General features: G+C 33.0%; 1 protein-coding gene across 3 annotated transcripts in view; it reads left to right on the plus strand.

The window, feature by feature from the left end:
• sdt (MAGUK p55 family member stardust) overlaps positions 1 to 20,495 on the plus strand; it is a 419,055-nt gene that overhangs the window by 391,316 nt on the left and 7,244 nt on the right. For all 3 annotated transcript variants that reach the window (XM_072530396.1, XM_072530397.1, XM_072530398.1), the window contains 4 exons: positions 2,685 to 2,904; positions 13,821 to 14,108; positions 18,368 to 18,583; positions 18,947 to 19,136. In XM_072530396.1, coding sequence (XP_072386497.1) covers positions 2,685 to 2,904; positions 13,821 to 14,108; positions 18,368 to 18,583; positions 18,947 to 19,136 — 914 coding nt within the window. The remainder of the gene's footprint in view (positions 1 to 2,684; positions 2,905 to 13,820; positions 14,109 to 18,367; positions 18,584 to 18,946; positions 19,137 to 20,495) is intronic.

The following is a 20,495-nucleotide window of genomic DNA, read 5'->3' on the forward strand; positions in this document are numbered from 1 at the left end:
TTTTATAAGCACAAACAATTCTTTTTACGGTATAATCGATACACATGTTAAAATAAAATAATTATTCAGATTTCAATAAAAAAATTTACTACGTCATGAAAAAATTTATTGCTGATTATGTAATCAGCTATTATTAACTAGAACCCGGTGATTACCTAAGCAAAGTTAAAAATCGCTATTGCTGTTTTGTTATTGTAAATATTTTATTTGAAGTTCGCTAGTTGATAATATTGTATAAACCCAAACTATGAAGATTAAAAACAAGTTTTAAATCTAGGTTATAAAATTTAAAGTTTTGTATTTACATACCTGTGGTATTATTTGTTTACATTTATATGTTTATTGCCAATGAAAGGGTATATAATATGTAATACTTAAAATCTTTTATTTGCATACTTTGTATATTCTCACAATAATTATAAATAAATTTACATATTTTTGATGTTTCGAATTTCATTCCGAAAATTGTTGGAACCATTTCTGGACTGGAAGTCGAAACGTCAAAAATAAATAATTTTAACTACGATACTTGTGATGAATTTCCAGAAAAATATATATTATTGGTTTATGTAAATTATGCCGCAATGGAATAGCCTCAGAATCATATTCTATTTGCGTGATCTACGTCGTAATGTCGGCTTTGGACCAAGCACATAATATGCTGAATTTTATGACAAAAAAAATTGAGACAAACTGTCCACACCACGGCGATAAACTTGCAGGAAAGTTTAGTTCGTGCCAATAAGTTTTTTTTAACTATGTAGAGTTTCTACCAGGAAGAAGATGAGGATTTACTGCTAGCAGTAAGTAAAGTTATCCCCTTTTCCTCGTCATCCAATGTTGTAATAAGAAATTGTGAGTCGACTTACTTTTTCCACCGAAGATTTCCAAAATCTGATATATCTTATTCTCTCTTCTCTCTATATCTCTCAACAATTTGCCTCTGTACTTTACTAAAAGGATTAACTAACTAAGGATTAGCTCAATAGCAAAAAAATCCTTTCCTGATTCTGCTTATAAAAACAGGACTGTCCATCAAAAAACGTGTTAAGAGCGTAGGCGCAAAATTTCAGGCCAATGCTTTTAAATGCATTCATTTTTTTCGAATCCTGAGAAAACTAATAAATATTTTTGAAAAATTTAAATGCAGAATGAAATATTGGATTATTACTGAGGGCCGAAAGTCCCTTAGAATAAATAAAAAGTTTTTTTGAATGAGATATTTGAAATTAAAAATTACACTAAATTTTCTCTTCTTTTTCACCCCTGTAACTTATTAAAATAAACATTATAGAAGTTTTCAGGGACTTTCGGCCCTCATTAATAATGTAATCTTTCATTCTGCGTTTAAATTTTTCAAAAATACTTATTAGTTTTCTCAGGATTCGAAAAAAATGAATGCATTTAAAAAGCATTTGCCCGAAATTTTGCGCCTACGTTCCATACGTTTCTATCTCCTTTTGGCTACAAATTCTGCAAACTTTTTTACACTGCCAATTCTCCAACGCAGAATACACGATTTCTCACAAATTAAAATTTTCTTTCACTGTTCAAAAAAAAACTATCGGCACTATATTTTTCTCCTGGATTCGATTTTCTCTAGCTTCGTTAAACAGCAGATTCTCCTCCTTTCGGCTTCCAAATATTTCCTCCAATTTCTAATCCTTTCCATAATTTCTTTTAAAAAAATCAAACCGCTATCACTTTCCCATTTAAAACAAAAAAACCCACTTCTCAAAAATTTACTTTCAAATTCAAAAAAGATTTCCAGTATGAATTGGTATCAAAAGACTGTCATAACATTATTTCTGTATTCCCTAAGTGTTCAGAGGTACGTACGTAAAGACAAAATGTTTGGACAGTTTGGACAAGAAAAACAAAACGATCTTGCTACGCTACTTCATCCTATATTGAAGACGGTTTGGTATATGAATTTATTCACATCATCAGTTCATCTAACTATTTATCTAATTTTAGATGAACTTCTTCAATAGAGGATAAAGTAGCAAAATCTTTTTGTTCTTCTTCTCCAAATTGTGACCGACAACACGAATATTCACATCCCGTCAAACCTGCCATTCTATGACACGTGTTTCGCTATTTTTAGCTGTGTAGATAGAACTTGCTGCTAAGACGGAATGAAGATTTCCCGTCGAATATCGGTGTTTAAGACACAAACTTTTAGTCCGTAAAAGACTAGTGCACTCCGTATTAGGTTTACTTCTATTTAATACAAACTGCATATTTTATACACAATTTTTAGCCACTTTAGTCTGCTGCATGGCATAGGCATTCTCTAAACAATTCTAAGTTTTTCTATCTTGTGCAACTGCTAACCAGTTTCATATAATTTTGTTTAGATCATATGTTTATCTATTAGGGGGTTGCCTTGGATTCCTCTTGTTAGCCCTTGCTCCTCACTCTTCAACATTTTTTTACTATCTGTTATCCTTTTCACTTTGCAATTTAATTTACCGTTCGCCAACGAACCGTCACCTTTGCGATATCGTTCAAAGACAAGCCTTGTAGGCTAAATCTGAGGACAGCAGTTTAAATCACATGTCTTACTATAATAAGATTTCGTAATTCGTAAGAATTCGTTTGACATATTTTGTGAAGGGAACACATTGTAACCATCGGTATATCAGCAGAATTAAAACTAAAAAAGTTCTCTTTTGTTTTAGGAACAAATTAGAAAGCGCAAAGAAGAAGAAGATCGATTAGCAGCCCAGAATGAATTCCTAAACCGATCATTGCGAGGTTCTCGCAAGCTGCAAGCTTTAGAGAGTAAACCCCACGGTTCCATCAACGATGCCTTCGAAGACGAGAGCCAGGAGTCGTCCAGACCGGGCACGCCATCATCTCCAGCGACAGCTGAAAAGGAAATCGTCCATGTACAGTATGGTAAGTAACAAGATCGTTTATAATAAATTATATATTGAAAGAAATTACAAAATATACGCTTGGTATTCAGAAAGATATTCTTATTGAAAGCATGAGGTTTTTACTTAAAAAATTTGACTTATCGTAACAAAATCGAATATTTTACAAAAGAACTAATAAAAACCAATAGGACCGAAATAAAAAAAAAACCGAAGACTTAATGAGAATAAAGGATAATAATGTTAACATTGTAAATCTGATTCAAAATCGAAATTCTATAAAAATTCAAAAATCGAAATTAATTTAGTATTAATTTTGTGATGATAGTTCTTCTTTCGATTTGCTCGATAGGCTTCAGCCTTTTGCACTTTCTGATACCTTCTTATTAGATGTCCACGTTTGGTGATGTATCTCGAGTTTTAAAGAATGTGCTCTTATATTATACCTATCTACGTGTTCTTGGTGTATGCTATGATGTCCCATGGTTGGTCTGTACATCACTTATTGCCCTACCTTAGCGGTCATGTCTTCAATAATCAAATTAACGTCGTTATCATAATCATAAATTCCTTAAAAAAAAGTTCCAAAAACTACTAATATTTCTTTTTATATTTGACACCAGCATTTTTAAAATGTATGAGAATGAAATAATTAAATATCGTTACAATTACGACGAGTTACACAAATTCAATAAACTAAAACTCTAAATATCCTTTTCATTGTCTTCAAATAATATTTGTTTACTTACTAGTATTACACTAAACTGGCGATGTTCATATTCCTCCAAAGACGATATAATATTATATCCACTTTCCCTATGGATTCCTCATTAGAAAGAGATTTCACAATACTGCCGACTACCTTCCTTGTTATCTTGTTACACGTCTCTCATTTCACAACTTTGCGACTTAGAGGAGAACGTGAAATACCACGTTTTGACGATCAAGAACTAGATACATAGAAGGGGAATAAGACCGAAATCACAGTCACACTATATTTTGTTGTTATTCACAGGTCGTGATTGTTATTTTCTAATCACAGGGTAATGATATTTAGCCCACCTCTAGTTTCATGAATTAATGTCAAAATCACAGAATTCTATATTTACTGAATTATTTCGAAATTATTTGGCACTGAGAAGATTTATTTATATATGATTGAACTCGTATCGAAGATTAGAATAATAATACAATAATATATTATGTTGAATTTTGTATTTAAAAAATCAACGTGACTAATGGTATCAGAAAAGTGGTAACTCTGGCAACATTGCAAGCATCAAATTTGAAATCTCCATATTGCAGAATACGCGTATCCCGGTTTTTTTACAATTCGAATAATCAATTTAAGAGATCATTTTCGCGTTTCCAAACTTTTGGTTCACTTTGTATAACATTTTATGAATTTAACATCCATGTTCGAGAATAAGAAACGAATGGGAATTGTTATTATCTAGGAGAAATGTTTTTCTGTTATTAATTACAGTTTTTAAAATATAACTTGAGTAATTTTAATAGGATGGTTTATTGACTCTGTCTCTCAAGTATTTCATTTATACATAGATATAATGATATTTCTCCAATGCAATGGAAAAGGTATATGAAGAAGCTTTAATTTAAATATACATCATAAAATTTGATATAGCGTAACCTGGATGACAGAAAACTTCAATATAACGTCGCCTCAAATAAATTCTCGTGGTCGTTAGACAACCGACCAGTAGATACATTAATTTTCCGTCAATAAATCAGTTTTCAGTTGCATTACACAACGCATCGTGTAGTTAGAGTTGCATAACGTACTCGTACAATTTGAAATGGAAATACATACCGTCTATTCTAGGTCAACTTACAGAGAGATTTCGATGTTTGATTTGAAATTAAACATAAAAATCAAGAGCGGAAATATTTTTAAACTTTAACCTATTAGTCAAATAAAAAGCTTTTACAGAAAATCTAAATTTTGTTTTTTAAAAAATAATTAATAGGTGTATTCAGTTTGAGGCAAATTTTGTCGATTACTTCATTAATTTATGTGAAATTCCATAAAACAATGATTGCTTTTATCTTGCATAAAATATACATTACATTTAAATGTGAATAATGTACGTAAGAAACTTACAATGTTGCCTAGATTTATATAAAATTAGAGAAGATATATAGAATAGAGACAGATAGGATAAAGTGGCCCAAAAGTAACAACGTAACCTATTTTGTCCATTATAAAAGAAATGGTTAGGTTTTAATTATGAAATAAGTAATGGCTGAAGTATGTAATATAATTAGATAGAAAAATGTCAATACTTTTTGAGTGTAAAGTACCTACTAAGTAGATTTCCTAAGTGCGCATACCTTTTAAAAACACATCAGAGCAAGGAACGTCCAAAGAAAAGAAAAATGACTTATCTGATCTGTTGCATATAAGTTTATTCATATTCAAAGTATACTAAATCCACTCTTCATCTGGTGGTTCCACAAACTGTTCATTACATGCAGAACAAAATGCCTTTCTCTGACATTTGGTTTAATTCCGACTTATTTTCTTTATCCTCAATACTTATTTTAGCAGATTCCATTTTCGACAACACCTTTCTTTTCAACTTTTTAGGATTCAAACTTTTCCCTTCAGTGTTCTGATTTTCATTTTCACGTCTGTTCCCATCTATTTGACTTTTCTAGCTTTTTTTTTGTTGGAATTTTTTCTTTGAGCTTCTGGTTTCTGGTGACGGCGTACTGGTTAAAAATTCTGATTTTTGAGTCTTCTATTTCTTCAGAACATTCCATTTTTGGTAGTGGCCTAATTTCGGATGGAGACTGAATGGAAGTTGATGACTCAACTTTGTCCATAGAAGAGTTAGTTGATATTGCCAGAACTTGTTTAAGCTTGATTGTCTTTTGGACCATCTATACTTTGCTAATCCTTATTAATGTTGAATCAGGAACATCTATTATTTCAACTTGATCCATTCTGCTTAAAAGTAGTGTGTTCAAAAGATCAAATTTTGACTAAGCTACTGATTTTTTTTTTCATTAATGATATCTAAGAAAATTTCACAATCCATCACTTCTAATTCACCAACAGAGAATTTTTTTTACTTCCACAAATTTCCTCCCATATATTAACAGATTCTATCTCCTTTTTGTTTTCACTGTTTGAGGCAGATTCTGCTGCTTCCACCGTCAATATTTCTCGTTCAGGTTGGTTTTGGGTGTATGGTCTATCACTTATCGTAGAAGGAGCGAAGTCGTCTATTGAACATATTAGTGGGTTGAACGGAAAAATTCCAGTCGATTTAAAAGCATATACAGCCTTTTCAATGTTAGCAACTTTATACAGTGTTTGTATGAAAAAAAAACCAGCTACGTCAGTTTGGTTAATAACTTTACCAGGATGACTGACGAGCCAGCTGTCACAAAATTGACTACAAGTCGACTTAAAAGTCCCAAAAAACCCTTTATCAAGCGGTTGAAGTCTGTGACTTGTGTGGGGTGGAGTATTCACAAGATGAATATGATTTTTTCGGAAAAAATTAATGACTTGTAGGGTACAATGTGAAATATGATTATCAAAATGAAGCAAAACAAGTGTTTTTTGATTAGATCTCACTGCTTGGTGAAAATGTTGGATCCACTGAAAGAAAAAGTCTGCATTTAGAACCTTCATTCTGAAAATAATTTTGAAGTTCCACTTGGAGCTTCTTTGTAGAGATCTTCGCGCATCCTTTTCCTGGGAAACATCAATGCTGGTGCTACGTATTTTCCTCTAGCGTTAAATCAACAAACTGCCTTGATTAACTGACCACGTTCTGCACTTGCGACCAACTTTCCAACAGTTATTTTTCCTTTATTTGCTATAAATGTTATAAACACGGTTGGAAGGAAAATTAAACTTTTCATACAAGCATTTAAGGTTGTCAAAAAATCCATCAATTTGAGGTTTATTAAAACTCATCCTCCCTATGGAAATATTTTCAACGCGTTAATTTCGGTCAAAGATAAAAGTTCCTAACCCACTTGTCACCTGCAGCTTTCCTAGTTGAATTGAAAGGATGTTCAATACCATTCATCACTGCGTAGTCAAATAAGGTCTTTTCTTATCTATACATAAAACCTTTAAGTAGCCTTAGGTGTTATGCTAGCTGGATTTCCATATCATTAGAAAAAACACATTTGAATCTACCTAAACATATAGGTACCGTGCCACATTTTAAGTACTTGCGAATAGTGGCATCAGGAATATTCAGTTCTCTAGATATTTGCATTTTCGATTTTCCATTTTCAATATCAGTCCGTATTTGTTGCATCAGTTGCTCGGTAAAAATCAGCTTTCTCTGGTTTTCTTGTAGACGTTAGCACTCATAACAGTAGGTACACCACCCTTTAATGAACTTTGAACTTAAAACGACAAAAAGGCAACAAAAAACGTAGTAAAATAAGGTAAAATAAATAAAGGCAAACATAATCTGTAGAATAATTTTATTCCATCCATGTTTTATTTGTGTCTTCTAATATTTGTAGTTTGTGCCTGCAGTTCATTTTTAGCAGCTTATGATCTGATATAGGCATAGCTTTTACTTTTATTACTGAGGCCTTCCACCCAAGATTAATAATAGATCAAAATACATTAGAATCATTTATGCTCAAGTCAATTGAGAAAGATATTTCAGTAGATATTGACATCGAGAAGAAATCAATAATGAATTTGCAAATAAAACGACTCAAAATCTATTTTATTATAATTGATATAAAATGAATATTTTTATATAAATAAGAATATATTGTAAACTTGAAATACATAATGTGAATACTGTCGTTTTTTATTAAGGGAGCTAATTTAGTTTTAGACTATTTTTTTTTTAATTGTTTGCCTTTCGTTAAAACTGTTTTGCTCCCTTAATTTTACTCCAAGTTATAAGCTTAGTAGTTTACTATGTTTTTTTATTACTAGCTTTTGGTTCATATATCAATGCTATAATACACATAGATGATTGGTATTAACTTGTCAATTTTTTAAATATTTTAGTCTTACGATCCATAGGGTTATCAAGTTTATAAATAACTATGTATGCGATTATAATTTTTGATTATGTTTAGAAGAGTAATTGCTCTATCGCTCGCTATTAATGAACCGTTGATTGGCGCCGTTTTTTTTGTTTCCCGGACCTGAAACTTTTCCCAGTTCAGCTGACCCCAATCGCCAGTTAAAAAAATAACAATACCAACGAACATTTCAGATCTTTCCCTCTTAACAACATATCCATTCGGAAGTGGTATATTACTTATGATATTTTTACAGAAGTTATAACTCACAAAGCCATACAAAATAGATGAAAAATAAGGTAATCAAAATGTTAATATTTATTTTATTTCTAAACATCCATGACCACTACACATCTGATATGGTCGTAATAGTGCTATTTATTTTTATGTTTATTCGGAAACAAAAGTTACACGATCTACCTACAAGCTATATGTCGTAAACAAATGGTAATTCATTCACTTATTTCGTTTCACTTGAAATTAGTATTCAAGGAATATATTGTAAGAGACAAGTTACAGAAGCTCAGTCAATTATTTTCTCGAATGTTTCCTTTATTGTCTATTAACTCGCTTGGATAAATAAAGGTGACGAATAGCATGGCGTCGACAAGAAAAATTGTTAAGAATGTTCGCGTCCTTGTCTTGTTTCTTAGTCGTTTGTCTTTTTCTGACAGGTACTAATCGTTTTCTTTAAAGTTGGGTAAGACAGGCGGGGGGAAATTAAAGAAGAATCAAAATTTTAATTAATATATTTAATATATTTTAGGAATGCAATTGCATTTGTGCTTGATTCCCAAAATATATTAATAAAGTTAAATGGTACAAGGAAATAATAGCTACAATCAAAATGATCGTTTAAGGATAATATTTAAGAGGTCATTAAATTGAAAAGCGAGCCAAAGTTAAATATCTGGAATTCGCATTATCGCTCTGCTCTCGACAGAATCTAACTCTCGTAAAATATTTTTAAATGAACAACAATAACTGATTTAACATTTATAATCCTGAGGTATAAATGAAAAACCCATTTCTTCTTCATGTACCATGTGCTTTCAGAAGGTTGGTTACCATCATAGCTATCTTAATTTTATTCACTGCCACCCTAAACAGCATGCTTGTATCAATACCATACCGATCTCGCCATGAAGAACTTGCTTCATGGTTGAAGACGAAGAAAGACTTCATGGTTGAAGTCTTAATTTAAAGCTAATAAGATTGTCCAAGTTGGTAAAGTTGGTGTAGATACGAATGCTAGGAAAACCGGTGTGAGAAACTGGCACTAAGCTGCAAAGAATAATACCGAATGGAAAAATAAACCTAGGAAGCTCGAGGCTCTACTAGGCCGTAGCACCAATGATAATTATGATGATGTATTGCTCTGTTTGATCTATAATTTATTTTTGTCCTCTTGTATTATTTATTAATTTTTTTTTGACTTAGAACGCTCCTATTAGTTTGTACCATACCTAGTGATCTAAATAGTCTACCATACCTAATGGTTATGAAGGATTAATCTTAGAACACCGGTACACTATGGCTCGAAACAGGGAAGATAACAAGTCTTCAAAAGAAAAGGATGCCACTGTTTAAATTGTTAGTTTTAAATGTTTGAATCCCGACAAAACGGAAATTGGATGTTCGCAAAACAAAGGGAAAATGTAAATATCATTAATTAAAAGATGGTCATAGTCACTAAATCAAAATTCAAAAATATCAAATGTCAGCCTTTTAAAAAATATAAAAAAAATATCTTACCCATTGACAGGGGTCTTAAAACACCCTAGTAGAACTTCGCTCACATTTTGTACATTGGAAATATATATTATATATAAAAATATTCTTTTTTATAGAGAAATATTTACATAGGGAGATACCCTTATTTTACCTAACGGTATATCTTTCGGTCACTTCCTAAGGGATTAGTTTTCATATTTAAAGTCAAAAACAGGCGGCAATTGAGCAATGTGAGTAACAAAGCAACGGAGTATTTTGCAAACAAGACGTGGCGGTACAGTTTACCAAACTAACGGTATATTTTTGGTCGAATCTTTGAATGGACAGTAAAGATTCTAACAGACCGCACGGCACATGAAGTATTCAAGCGGTAAATTTATAAAAAGGCTTGTCAAAATAAATGTGGTTGGTTCTAACAAAATAATTTCGTGAGAAAATATTTACAGCCATCATGTATGTTACGGGTGATTTTATAAAACTCAATAAAATAACGAAAATTGGACAATATTTATATCGACAACAGCAGTCCTTTTGACACGTTATAAGTTCTCGATTATTATTGCTTATATTTTCGGTTAACCTTCCTTTTGTCTCTGACAATTCCTGAGTCTTTGATTCTGGCATTGAAGGTACTCACCCGTAATACTGTCTCGTGGTTCTTTACTGTGGGCAAAGTGTATGACAAAATCGGACCAGGAAGAAGAAGAAATTCTCGGCTCCAGAACCTAAAAAGGTTCAATAAGTTTACCGTACTATTTCGAATAGCTACCAGCAAAATAAGGATGGCCATGTCAATCGCCTGACAGCGCTCGTTAACACTGAAAATAATACTACCGCAGAATTTGCATTGCTAACAGATGATGTTTTGGGCTCCATCTCTTCCTTAAATCCACAATTATATCGGGAAATACAAAAATAAAACTCTACAAAACAAATAATGAGCCCAATCCCAACATATGGTTCAGAGACCTGGACTCTAACAAAAAGTAATGAAAACATGTTTCGACAGACAAGTACTGAGGCGAATCTATGGAGCATTGAATGATAATTGAGTGTGGAGAAGACGATACAACTTTGAACTTTATAGAATATATCAGGAACCAGATATCGTAAAACATATTAAGATGGACGACTGAGGTGGATAGGGCATGTAATGCGGATGGAACAAAATGACCCAGCTAGAAAACGCTCCTTGATATACCCATTGGTAAGAGAAGAAGAGGAAGACCCAGAACAAAGTTCCTTGATAACATCGATGAAGACATGAGAAATATTAGAATACGTGCTTGGCGGAAGAAGTTATGGTCTGCAGAATTCTCTTGCGTTTATGAGATTTTGATTGGAATATTTTATTGGATATTCCTAGAACATTTTATTGAAAATACTTTATGGAGTGATGTGGGCCTATGCAGCTGTCTTCAAGCCCTACTTACATGCTTTGGAGCCGACAACAGGACCTGCCCACATAATCTGCAGGCAACACATATTTAGAAGCAAACAGCCCACCGATGCCACAAGTATCGTTCAAATTTATTTAATGTAAAGCATTAGACAGGGTTGTTTTTCCTATTTAAATATTATTTTTTATATGTTAAATAAATATGATTAGTTAAATCATTACCGTTACATATTGGCTAGGAACGACTGGAGAGAAATTCTTGATGACACTGAAACCCACACAGGGTTGTTAAGCCAGAATGATGATATCAATCGCCTACATCCTAAATAGCACCGTAAGAAAGGGTTCTTTACTTCATCCATCACATTTTACAGTTCATTATAAAACTTTTGAACCCGTCATCTGCCTTGCAATTGTCCAGGGCATTTACTCCAATAATTATATTTACCTTCTTTTTGTTTATTACTGTATATCGAAGAATGAATTTAAAAAAACTAAATGAAATGAAGAATAGGAAATGAAGCTGAAATAATATTGACTAGCAAAAGAAGAAAACCTGAGTACTTGGGCCATATTATGAGAGGGTAAAAATACACATTATTGCAGTTTATCATGCAAGGCAAAATTCGAGGAATGATGATGATTGAATTGTTTGGTTTGGATTAATCATTGATGATTTCCAACCTTCGATAGAAGATGGAACTTAAAGAAGAAGAATGTATATATGTCAATGTGACATATATACGTTATTACATTATTCCATGCTTCTGTAGATTTCAGCATGCTCCAAAGATTATACCTGTCACGGGTATATTGATAATATACAAATAGCTTCAGAATAATATACCTGTCACATTTCAAATTTATGCGGATAGGCTGCTAGGCTTGTTAGCTAGGAAATCAAATTTCCTCCTTAATCCGGTTTTTGGACTGGCAATGACATTTAATCAACTATATAAAGCTACTCAATGTACTCCAGACAGCGACTGCAAACACTACACACGGAATTGATCTAATATTCAAAAATAAAAAGTGAAAATATTTGAGATAAATGGTTCTTGCATGTAACTTAACGATACTAAAACTTATTGCTATGTCTATTAATAGAGGACTATTCAGAATAATCAATGGCTATCATCTAACTAAACAGTCTGTCGACAACTTGTCAGCAAATTAGAGTGAAATTGTCACATCGCATACCGACAACAGACGAATTTGAATTTGGGCTCGTGCGGTTAGTACGTGTCCAATGGAAAATGTACATGTTTGGATATTTCGGTTTGCAACATTACGAAAATAAAAGGTGATGTGAAATGTCAGTTTAACAAAATGTTATTAAAGCAATCAACAAAAAAAAAGTAAAACAACAAATTCGCGTACCATAAAAATGAGCTATTTCTTAAAATGTGACAACATCAATCTTTTACAGAGTGATCTTAATATTTGTATAATTTTAAGTAAATTTTAAAATTCTGAATCCAAAACAGATAAATGTGGCGATTTTCCGTCACACCTTCCCCTTTGTGACCAAAATACAATAAAATAACAAAATTTAAATACTAACGCATTCAAAACCACAGACCATATGGTTTGTGTTCAAAACTACAAAATTGGGAAATCAAAATATCTATACAGAAAAAAGAAAATTAAAAGTTTTTCTAAACAACCGATGTCAATCGAATTGAAAATAATTTTGATCTTTTTCTTCTTATACTAGGCCTGTTCTTGTCTAATCTTAGGGATGTAGTCGAATTTGTGATGTTGACTATTAGCATTGATTATAAACCACACATGTGTGTGGTTGTGGGTGTGGTTTATAATCAATGCTATTAGCTATGTCGTCTTCTTTTAAAGGGTCTGGTGGAATGGTGCTTGTAAGTTTTAAATCCCTTGCTATTTGGGCTAGTCTCACGCCATTTATTCGTCTAACATACTGGTTCCATTTCCGTCTTCCTTATCGTACAATGTCGTGTATTTTACAGATATTTCATACTTGGTTTTTTGGTAGTCTGTCTATATATTTCTCAGCAATGGACCTCAAAGTTTTCATTCTTCTCATTACCATTTTTTATATAAAAATGTGGATGTTGAAAGAATGGCTTGGTTTGCAATTTGGCACATAAAAATTGTGCTGGTTGAAAATTGCACAAATATGAAGAACTATGAAGAAAATCAATTATCTGATGCAGAAGAATATGAGGAAGAAGTAAATTTGAATAATACGCTTATTTGTTAATCATCTTTTTATACTTAGTAAAAAATTTTTTGTATTTATATATTTATGTAAATAAATTAACACAAAACTTAAAGAGACTAGGTCCACTCTGGGCACCAGATACCTTGGAGATCATATAGTCATCGTAATATTCGTTTTCAGCTACTCCAAAACCACCGGAGTAATGACTGATTGATTTCTAATAAAATACCATAAAGGAGACCAGGAGACGAAGTACACACTGGGCTCCAGGTACCTCGAGGACCATCGCCGGTATCATATTCATGTTCAACGACCTCTAAACCCATTGAGCAGCAAAATTAAACTCATTCCTATCGATATTTTCTTTAAATTTTTAATTTTTTCATTTCCTATGCACTGTGGAAATGCATTTTTCTTATGCACAAAATGCAATTTTCATTTTACGATTCATTTCCTCGCCTATTAGTAATATCTATAAAATTGTTGTACAAATTTCTGAATTATAATGTCTATCTGTTTATCTAATATACATCGCCATACATTATTTTAACTCGTCAACATTTTTCAGCTTATGGTGACTTGGTCGCATCCATCCAAAGGTTACAACTGCAACTGAAGAAAGTCGGCTCAGGAAGCGGATTAAGCAGTCTAGAAGGCCGAATCGCCGCCATCCAGTCCCTCCTTTTATCACCGCAATTCAGCCGAGCGCTGGCTGTCCACAACACAGTCCAAAGCGTTAGGTCACGAACCGCGCCCAGGCCCTCACCTACAGCTCAAACCGCCCTGAGAGACTGCCTGGATGCGATAGGTCATTCCCAAAGTGCTTATGCCGTGGAATTGGCAACTTTATTGACTGGTAAGTAATGAATAGTATATGGTGATCTCTTTATTTTACCAAACATATTTTTTTAATCTTGTAGTTTTCTTATGTGATGAGATCTTATCTTCTTTTTCATTATTAAGTCTCTTCCTTCCTTAATCAGCTTTGGTCTGATCCCGTTTCCGTATTATTTTTGAAGTTATACTTCTATACGCGCGCTCCACGTTGGAAATTTGTATGGGAGTGAATCTGTGAAATCATTACATATGTAAGATAATGAGTAAGAGAGAGATAGAAGATATATTTTCTCTCTCTTCCTTTCTCGAATATAAAAATGTTCCTTTTGTATATATAATTTAATATTATATATATATATATATATATATATATATATATATATTATATAAAGATATATATATATATATATATATATATATATATATATATATATATATATAATATTATACATATAATAAAATATTTATTAATATTATTATTTATGTGATATGTTTTGCATTATTTATTAAATGTTCATAATTATATTAGTCTTTTGTATTTCAAAATAATAATCTCAATAAATCACTGTATGATCCAGAACTGTCAATTTTGAAATATATTTGTGTCATGTCCTCGGTAGTATAGTAGTAAGTATCCCTGCCTGTCACGCGGGAGACCGGGGTTCGATTCCCAGTCGGGGAGGACTTTTTTATTAATATTATTACATTATTGTCATTTTTAAATACTTATGGATATTGCATTTTAATTTGTATTGTATTATTATATGGAATTATGTTGCACTGTATTGTAGTGTATTTTTTTATGTATATTATTGTCATTTTTAAATACTTATGAATATTGCAGTTTAATTTGTATTGTATTCTTCTTCTTCTTCTAATGGCGCTACAACCCTTTGTGAGTCTTGGCCTGCTTAACAATGTTCTTCCATTCTGCCCTGTCGGATACTTTCCTTCGCCATTGCCTGATGTTCATGGTTTTAAGATCCCTCTCTACGTCGTCTATCCATCTTTTGTATTGTATTATTATATTAATAACAAAATAAATAATGAATTTTACTGCAGAGTATGTGTAAAAAATTTTTGCATTCAACTCCTTTCATACATATATGAAAATAAAAATATACATTTTCATCAAAATATTGATTCAATCCTTCATTGTTAATAAGTTGTTATTAATTCTGTTTCTCTTTCTGCTATGTCTTACCTATAGAATTACATATGTAATGATTGTGCAGATTGACTCCCAAATAAATTTGTAACGGCGAATGGGTGTATAGAAGTGTAACTTCCACCGGCAGTCCCACTGGACTGCCACACCCGTTTTTTAGTTTATCTAATGCTCCTTTACCCTCAGCTATTGTTAGGAGTTTTTTTCTCTGCTGATCCAATAGTATTTTAGGCTTCGCTTCCTTTTTGCCTCCCTTAAAATTGTCCTTCCGCCAACCATCTTAGTATTTCAGGCTGTTCTATCAAGGTATTCCCTTCCGTATCTCTGCATCGTTGTTCTCGGTTTGAGTTCTTTTCTACTTTTATTTATTTTCTTTTTCAAGTTCTCTGTTCATATTTACTGGCTTCTTTTTGTGGCGGACTTTTTTTCTTCTTTTCGTAGTGGACTTTTGTCCTCTTTTCACACGGACACGGCCTCATCTACAAGCCTCTGCGCGAAGCCTTATGCTGAAAGTACGTATCTTTTTTAAATAGCATGCTCTCGAACAGAACGTTCCAAGTAATTATGGGAAGTTCCATAAGTGGTGTAAAGAAATTGAGTAATGGAGTTCTTCAGGGCTCAATCTTGGCACCTTTTTTGTTTAGTTTGTACATTGCATATATTCCCAAAACCCAATCCAAGAAGTTGCGAAAACGCAGATGACTGAACAATAGCCCTCAACATTAAAATTTTGAAGAGGTCGAACAAACTCGTAACTGCTGACCTAAAAACCCTTAGCAGTTACTTTCGTAAGTAGAGACAGCAGCCAAAATAAACAAGACAAGGACTCAATTTGACCTTCTAAAACCAACGTGTTGTTCATAATAAATTCCCGAGATACGTGGGTGCAACATGAGATAGAATGTTGACGTTCAAATATAATCTAATACAACTTTCTGCTAACATTGGAACGAGAAACCCTCCACCACCAAGGAAGAAAACATGCTCTTATGAGGAAATATAAAAAGGACCGAAAAATCCCCAACTCCCAGTGCATGAAGACATTAGAGCCCTTGAGCTGCAAAGACTAAAGTACAGATATCCAACCTTAGTAACAGTCAAACAACTATCTGAGACAAAGTTCGATGTTTTCACTGTGTGATACAGAAACTAGCTGGCTTTGAGTTATCAGGAAAACATGGACATGGCTAAATAGGGTCCGTTAGGTCCGTACCCATCATCCCCATGTGCAACTGTGGTGCTGTAATTCTTCCAAAAAATTTTATGAAAAATTAAAAATATAGATCTAACTAATCTTTTTCTTCTTCTAGTTCCATGACCGTTATCGATCGTTGGATATCATGTTGGCTACCATATTCACTATCGTGACTTTATTGACAGCAGCTCTAAATAACGATGTAGTTGATTTTCCATACCATTGCCTTAGATTTTTCAGCCATGATGTTCTTCTTCTACCAGGACCACAATTACCTTGGATCTTTCCCTGAATGATCAGATGTAAAAGGTCATATTTTTCAGGGTGTCTCATAATGTGACCGAAGTATTCCAGCTTGCGTTTCTTTATTATATTGACCAGTCATGTTGTTTGGTTCAGCCGTCTAAGGACCTCCTCATTTCTAACTCTGTCGACCCAGCTTATTTTCAGTAGTCGTCTGTATAGCCACATCTTAAAGGCTGTCAAGCGTCTAAGGATAGCCTCAGTTAAAGTCCACGCTTCCACTCCATACAGCAGGACAGGAAAGATGTAGCAAGATGTCATTTGAACTCTAAGGTCAATGCTAAGATCGTGACTGCAAAGTACGTTTCTCATTTTACAAAGGAAGCTCAGCTCGGGCTTGTTCTATTCGGCTTTTAATTTCTGCGGTTGGATCCCAGCTCTCATTGATATTACTGCCGAGATACACGAGTTTCTCTACTCTGTCTAGTATGGCATCTCCGACTTTTATACCGTCATCCTGTATATAATTTTGTTTGCTAACTATCATATATTTAGTTTTCTTAACGTTGAGTTTTAATCCATACTGATCACAAGTCTGTTTTATTTTGTTCATTAGATTTTGAAGGTCTTCTCCGCAATTAGCAAGCACTAAGGTATCGTCGGCATATCTAATATTGTTGACGTTTACTCCATTCACAATAATACCTACGGTTGTCTCCATTAAGGCTTCCTTAAATATTTCCTCCGAATATAAGTTAAAAAGTAAAGGCGACAATATACAGCCTTGTCTCACTCCTCTTTTTATATTTATTTCATCAGACAGTTCTTGTTCAACCTTTATTCTTGCCACTTGATGCCAGTATAGATTTTTAATTATTCGTAGATCTTTATCGTCCAATCCAGCTGTTTCCAATATTTCTAGCATTTTGTTATGTCTGACTTTGTCAAAAGCCTTTTTAAAATCGATTGCACAAATGTACACATTTTGATTTATATCTCTGCATCTCTTTACTAGCACCTGTATACTAAACAAGGCTTCTCTTGTACCCAAGCCACTCCTAAACCCAAATTGAGTATGTATTGCTGATTCTGTCCTCTAACAGCATGTAAATTCTGCTGTGTATTACTCACAGGAAGATCTCCAAAACGTGATTCATGAGACTTATTGTCCGATAATCACCGCATGTCTTTGGACGATGTTTCTTAGGTATTGTGACAAATGTCGACTTTAACCAGTCAGTTGGTAATATCCCAGTGTCATAAATTTTGTTAAAGAGATTACACAAAGCTTTAATTCCATTTTCTTCCAAAAACTTTAGTATTTCAGCACTTACTTCATCGGGGCCAAGTGCTTTTCCATTTTTTGCCGTTTGTATTGAACCTGTAACCTCACTTTCTGTTATAGATGGACCTGATATAGCAATCAGTGTATAGTGTTCTACTCTCACATCTTCAAATAATTCAGAAATGTAGTTTTCCTATTCTTTTGACTAATCTTTAGATTGACAATATCAAGCCATAGGTATCACGTGATAAATACTGCAAATAAGTCTTATAAATAAGGAAATATATAGCCAACCCTAATTACATTTTTTTATGTCTATTTAAATTAATGCATCAAACATTAATGCTCTGACAAATAAAAAACTACATAAAACTTATTTAATTTCAGCGTACGAATTTGAAGCTCTGATGGTTGCTCATGATGGTGTGGCGTCCACCTTACCAACCGATTCCACATCGCCAACGCCATCTACCTCCGAAACCGCACAACTGACGGCGACGGATCGTAGATACGGGGAAAATAACATAAAAGTTATAAAAATAGAAAAAAGTACTGAACCACTAGGTGCCACTGTCAAAAACGATGGCGATGCCGTTGTTATAGGTAAGACACTTTACACAGATCAACTACATGTACCTACTTTTATAAAAATAATTGTCACTAATTGGCTTCGTTAACTTCATAATGTCGATGATCATGGATTTTAAATAAAAGGAAACATACTGAGCCCTTTCTCGAAAATGACCACCGCGTCTGGGTCAAAACAAAATTACCAGCCAACTCGGTTGGCACTGAGTTGCCAACACTGAGTTGTACGTTCATTAAATATTTTATTGTTGTTTATTGATCACTTTTATAGTTTTATATCATATAATTTTAAATATATTTTACAACAATAAAACTACAATAGATTTTACACAACATTCGTGCAATAATGACTGAATTGTCTTTTTGTTTTTTTTGTAGGAAGGGTAATAAGAGGAGGAGCGGCTGACAAGAGCGGCCTCCTTCACGAAGGCGACGAGATTCTCGAAGTAAACGGCATCGAGATGCGCGGCAAAAGCATAAATGCTGTCTGTGATATTTTGCAAACAATGGAAGGCACTTTGACTTTCCTGATTATTCCTGCGTCCCAAGTGCCAAGGCACAATAACAGGTACACAAATAAAATAGAAAAGTTTTTTATAGTTTGAAATTTCAAAGCAACAATGGATCAAGTGTCCAAAAGAATAAACATTAGAGGCTGTATCGTTTTGTTTTTTTAGAAATTCATTTTCTTTATGCATTATATTTTTTCTTCTTCTTCTGGTACAATCCATTACTGGTAGTTTGCGATCACTACATCAAAATGTTGAACGTAATGTGTTTGAGTCGTAATGTGTTGTGTACATGATGTCTGAGAATTCTGCGATAAAACCACATTTCAAAACCTTTTAGCCGTCTCAGGGTATTTCATTTTAAGGTCCAGGCTTCAACTCCATACATAAGGACTGACCAAACGTAGCATTTAATAACTCTAATTCGGATGTCTAAGCTTAGTTTTTAGTTATAGATAATTTGCATCCATTTATTGTACATGTTTCTAGCCTGTTCTATGTATTCGTGTTTTTATTTATATATTTGGATCCCAGTTATCATTTAGTAATACTCCTAAGTATATGAATTTGTGAACTTGTTTTAATTGAGTGTTATTTAGGTCAATGCGACAAGTATCATCGGTTTTGCTAATCACCATTATTTTAGTTTTTTAAAAATTTATTGTTAGTTCCATTGCTTCACTTGCATTTGTTGTGAACTTGTTTCTCTCTTGTCTAGAGAGCCAGACGTTGGAACTGGCTAAGTATGAATACTTGGAAATTGCCAATAAGAAATGTTTGATGAGTAAAGCTCGGATTTATAGGCAACAAAAATTGAAGAAAAATGCGCCTATATAGGCAAAGATTTGTATTAAAAAAGGCAGGAATATTAACATTTAGGCAAAATATAGGCAATAAAGGAATATAACTTATTATTTATTGTACAAAGTGAATTAACGTAATATTAACTTAAGGCAGGTATATTTACACATCATAATCATAACATTAGTATAAATAAACTAGTTACTAAATAACTGTAAATTAATAATTAAACATTGTAACCACTTAAAATTTTATCATTAATAGAAACAATTAAATGTTTTTCAATATTTTCGGTCTTAAAACTATGTCTTCGATCACTTAAAATTAATTTGTACATTGAAAACGAACGTTCGACACCAACAGATGTAATTGGAGCATATTTCAGAGCGGATAATAAATCTGGCATAATTTGAAATTCCTCGGAAAATGTCCCATTCAAAACTTTACCAACATTAGATAAAAACGAAAAACCTTCATTCTTGTCGAAAACATATTTCATTTTTTTTTTTAAATTAATTGACCGTTACTTCCAGGTGCCGATTTAATTTTCGTCTTTAAATTATCTATTAATTTTACTGCCTCACATAAATTTATCTCTTGTTTTTCTAATAAGGTAA

Source organism: Diabrotica undecimpunctata, chromosome 4, assembly GCF_040954645.1.
Source record: "Diabrotica undecimpunctata isolate CICGRU chromosome 4, icDiaUnde3, whole genome shotgun sequence".
Classification (NCBI taxonomy): domain Eukaryota; kingdom Metazoa; phylum Arthropoda; class Insecta; order Coleoptera; family Chrysomelidae; genus Diabrotica; species Diabrotica undecimpunctata.